At 40.9% G+C, this 4,857-nt stretch overlaps 1 protein-coding gene across 1 annotated transcript; it reads left to right on the forward strand.

The window, feature by feature from the left end:
- Positions 1–612: 612 nt before the first annotated feature.
- On the forward strand, positions 613–4,448 carry LOC113405753 (stromelysin-1-like). The gene is made up of 6 exons (XM_026647003.1): positions 613–720; positions 880–1,124; positions 1,453–1,601; positions 1,695–1,820; positions 3,294–3,476; positions 4,327–4,448. The coding sequence occupies exons 1-6, from the start codon at positions 613–615 to the stop codon at positions 4,446–4,448; spliced, it is 933 nt and encodes a 310-aa protein (XP_026502788.1).
- The last annotated feature ends 409 nt before the right edge of the window (positions 4,449–4,857 follow it).

Raw genomic sequence — 4,857 nt, forward strand, 5'->3', positions numbered from 1 at the left:
TTAAAGGGAACAGCAAAGTGAACAGTTAAACAATCTTTTAACAAGCAGACTAGACTTGTAACAAAACAAAATTATTTTAAAGCAAAATAATTTCATATTACAATTTTAGCTTATAAAACAAGACAACTACTGACAACAAATTGGAACAATTTACTAGATTAAGACAACTCTAACATTTGCTAACATAATATTGTTTCTCACACTGCAGCCCTTTAGCACCTCTGAAAAATCAGACTACTTTTATGCAGATATCTAAATATGACTTTTGGTGCTGAACTCAAGTCTGAAAATGTTTGCCTAATTTATGAAGGAAAGGGGAGAAAATGGGAAGGAAAGGAACAGGAAAGTATCCTGGACATCCTCTGACAACATTGCAAAATCAGGGGGTTTCAGACGAGGTCACCTGTAGTGTGTCATACTTCTCCTAAAAGTAGCATTGTGCATGTTTTGTGGAAAATCAGAGGATGTTATAAACTGTGAGTCATGTCACTGTTGACTTTACAGAGCACCCAAGTGATATATATACCAGGGCACTGAAGAGACATGCATAGAAAAGATAGAGACTGAGAGATTTTGTTAAACTAGCGGTAGGATAAAGAAGTGATGTTGAAAATGAAGCGTCTTTCATTCCAGATCTTACTCTGTGTAGCATTTTCTTTCGTTTTTCCAGTAGTTCCAGAAACAGAGAAGAAAAATGAAGAAGACATGCAATTTGCTGAGGTAATGATTGTAGACAATATATATGAATAAAGCTGATAGGAAGAATTAGTCTTTTATCATATTAAGATCACAGGAATAACTATATAACTATTAAGATTATTCTATACATTCTAAAAGAAACATGAATGTCATAAAATGTGGGTGTTTTTTTCTGATCAGAAATATCTGGAAAAGTACTATAAACTTAAAACAGAGGCAGAACCTATCTTTAAAATGAAGAACAGCAAACCCATAACTGACAAAATCCGAGAAATGCAGGAATTCTTTGGGCTGAAAGTGACTGGGGAACTGGATTCCAATACTCTGAAGGTGATGAAGCAGCCCAGGTGTGGAATACCTGATGTCGGTCAGTTCAGCACCTTTCCACGGTCTCCTAGATGGACAAAAACAGATCTGAAATATAGGTAATATTTCAGTGTGTTTCCTTGAGTGCCATTGGAAATCCCTGTGACCAACAGAGAAAATTAGTTTTATATGTTTATTATTATTTATTCTTATCATTATGGTAGCACCTAGGAGCCTGAATCAGGATCAAAGCCCTATTGTTGTAGGCACTAAACAAACACAGAGGTAGACATATATTGTGTATCAAGGAGCATATTGTCTAAAAAGACAAGACATACAAATAGTAATATAGAGACAACAAGGAAGCAAAATGTTTAACATTAAGTACATGTCCTGTTAGTTGCATTTTTAATTGCCTAAATTTATTTCCTTATTATGCATTTAAAGGATTTGGAACTATACACCAGACATGGAACCAGCTGATGTAGATGAAGCGATTGAGAAGGCTTGGAACCTCTGGAGCAGCGTGACCCCACTGAAATTCACCAGAGTTTATGAAGGCAACGCAGATATAATGATCTCCTTTGTGGCTGGATGTAAGAGAATCCCTATGTGTCAAGGATAAGTATTGACTCCTTTACTTACAGTCCTGATTAAGAAGAATAATACTTTTATGTATCCTTTTCTAGTTCATGGTGACTTCTTTTCCTTTGATGGACCGGGTGGAACTCTCGCTCATGCCTTTGCACCGGGCGAAGGTTTTGGTGGAGATGCCCACTTTGATGAGGATGAATACTGGACAAAAGATTTGAAAGGTAGGTATTCCTTACTATTTCATTAGCATTCTCTGCTGTGCAGTATTTGATTTTAAGAGCTATTATCTCATTTTTACACTGGAAAGAGATGGGGACACAAAAGTAACGCAGCTTAGTAATAACTACATATAAAGGGTCTGAACCTGCTGTACTTCTCAGCAGAATTCTCCTTGAAATCAGTGGTTCAGATTCTGAGCTCAGTGACACCCATGACAATCCATAGTAATTCCACTGAAGTCAATGCAATGACTACAACTGTGGCTCCCGTGGAGTGACTGGAATTACCATGGATGTGGACTGGTTTGACTGAGTTAGACAATGTGCATTACTAGTGTACGGCATAGAATTGCGCCCTCAGGGTGAGGCTCTTAGTAGTTGTAAAATACTGAACTCACCACTTTTAAAACAAAATAAAATAATAAAGTGATGATGACTTTTAATAACCTCGTGCAGGGAAAACAATGTGTGTTCAGTGGATGAGTGTATTTGTGGTGCATGTTGGGTGCTTCTGTCTAGTGTGCTTTATCGTGGGTTATATTATGGGATCACAAGCTCTGGGGCTCAATGCAGGAATTATGGAGTGAAATTCCATGGCCTGTGTTATTCAGAAAGTCAGTCGAGACAATCATAATAGCCGCTCCTGGCCTCTGAATTTATCAATATTAACAAAACCTTGGTTATACGTAAGGAGGGATATTTCTGCAGTATGAACTAAGCTTTCATGTTGGCTGGCCTCATATTTGTAATAATAAAAATGTAATAACCTCTACATAGTCAAAAACTAATTCTTTTCACAGTCTTTTCTCAAGACTAAACATGCCCAGCTTTTAATAACCCTTCCTCATGGGTCATGTTTTGTAAACCTGTTACCATTTTGGTTTCTCTGCTCTGGATGCTTTCTGATTTGTCCACATCTTTCTTAAAGTGTGGCACCCAAAACTGGACACACTACTCCAGCTGATGCCTCACAAGAAGCACAATTCCCTCTTGTGTCTTACATATGACACTCCTGTTAATACACCTTAGAATCATATTAGCGTTTTTTGCAACTACATCACATTGGTTGCTGATGTTCCGTTTGTGATCCACTATAACCCCAGGTGGTTCAGAGCCTGAGTCCCACTGTGACCTGGATCCAAGCCCTGTCATTTTGCAAGGTAGACACGGCTCAAGCTGCAGACCAGAGTCAGAAGGTGTGTGTAGTGCCAATACGGCTGTGAGGCCTGGGTCCAGCAATTGTGAGGTTTACAATGCAGTATGGATGCTTAAGCATGGGCTTGGAAACATTGTGTTCACAATCCCAGGTCACACAGAGCCAGGTTTACAATGCAGTGTAGACATACCCTTTGTTTCCCTTTTTAAACTACTATGTTCCCCCTTCTCCGCTCCTCTGGGACCTCACCCGTCCTTTCCCATTGTTTTACGGGGACATTTATTTAATCTACATGCATTCTATGCTTTTTATATTTTTAGGATTCAACTTGTTCCTTGTTGCTGCTCATGAGTTTGGCCACTCATTGGGTCTTGGTCATTCAAATGTCCTTGGCTCCTTGATGTATCCAGCCTATCTGCAGACAGAGACCAGAAACTACAGGCTCCCTCAGGATGATGTTGATGGCATTCAAACCCTATATGGTAAGGAGGAAGCATCACTTTGTCTTTAAAGTCTCTCTCATACAGGTTACAAACAATCTGATGAGAATGTGTAACCAAGAGCCATACTGTGGCCTACCTGTGTGGGGTGTGAAGGGGGTAAGGCGCCTCCGCCCTTAGAGCAGTGTACAGGGTCTGGCTGTAATTGCAGTCCTTGCTCTTACCTTTATACGGGGACTGTGTTCCCTCTTGTGTCCTCTTGGGTGCTAATCATAGCCAAAAGTATGAGAAGCAGGTAGGGCCATGGCTCACTCTAACTCCATCTGCATGAGCCAGCTCAGCTGCCTCATTGTGACGAGGAGCACGTAGTGCGACCCCTTCTTCGTGCATATTAGGCACACACCCCCCGCCCCCCTGCAGAGGTGAGTGCTTCCTGGGCATCACTAACCAAAAGGTTTAAATATGTTTCTGTATGAAACTTTGTGACAGTCTTGTGCCAGCTCCTAAGCAGACGTGAATTGGCACAGCTCCATTAATATCAAGGAGGAGTTCAGAGAGGCAGTGGTGAGGGCACTAGGCTAGGAAACCCAGGTTCAATTCCTTGCTCTGCCATAGAGCTTCTGTGTCACTAATCCTCTCAGTTCCCTCATCCGTAAAACGGGGATAATAGCATTGTCCTACCCACAGGGGTGTTGTGTGGATAAATACATTAAAGATTGTGAAGCGCTCAGATAATATGGCAGTGATAGCCATATATTTACCTAGATAGAATGGGAAAACACTGTTTCAAACCCACTGAGAATTTGGCCCAGTATTGCTGTTCTCCAAGCGCTATAATAGCAATACTAACTGACCTTCCAATTCTGCTTTTAACCTCTTCCCTAAGGACCCCCATCCTCTACTGAGCCACCAGCTTCCACACCACCCACAGAAACACCCACAGAAACATCAACCACAGGCATCTGTGACCCTCACGTGACTTTTGATGCCATCACCACCCTCCGTGGGGAAATAATATTCTTTAAAGACAGGTAAATTATTTCTGTTTTGTCAACATCAAGTTTTGCTTAGACTACACTTGTAATGGCAATGCTTTGACAATTAGTTCAAGAGGGGGGATTTCCTTCCAAATGTATAGTCAACACAACCTCACAAATTTCTACTTGCCCATGCAACCTGGGCAAAGTAACTGGGCTTTCTGACAGGTGAGTAAATATTAGTATTTTAAATCATCCTTAGTCATCCTGTGCATGGTCTGTTACATTTCCATGGCAATTGTGCAATCCGAGCATTGTACTTTGGCCTGCAGCCATATCACATGAAGCATTGTTCTTGACAGACTGGTGTCAGGCAGATCTAAAGGGAAAACTATGGAGCTATCAAAAGTGTTGTTGGTGATTCAGTAGGTGGCATTCTTAGCCTCCAGACAGCATTGAATCAAGGT

The sequence above is a fragment of the Terrapene carolina genome, unplaced genomic scaffold (assembly GCF_002925995.2).
Source record: "Terrapene carolina triunguis isolate 2854851 unplaced genomic scaffold, T_m_triunguis-2.0 Scaffold50596, whole genome shotgun sequence".
In the NCBI taxonomy this organism is placed as follows: Eukaryota; Metazoa; Chordata; order Testudines; family Emydidae; genus Terrapene; species Terrapene triunguis.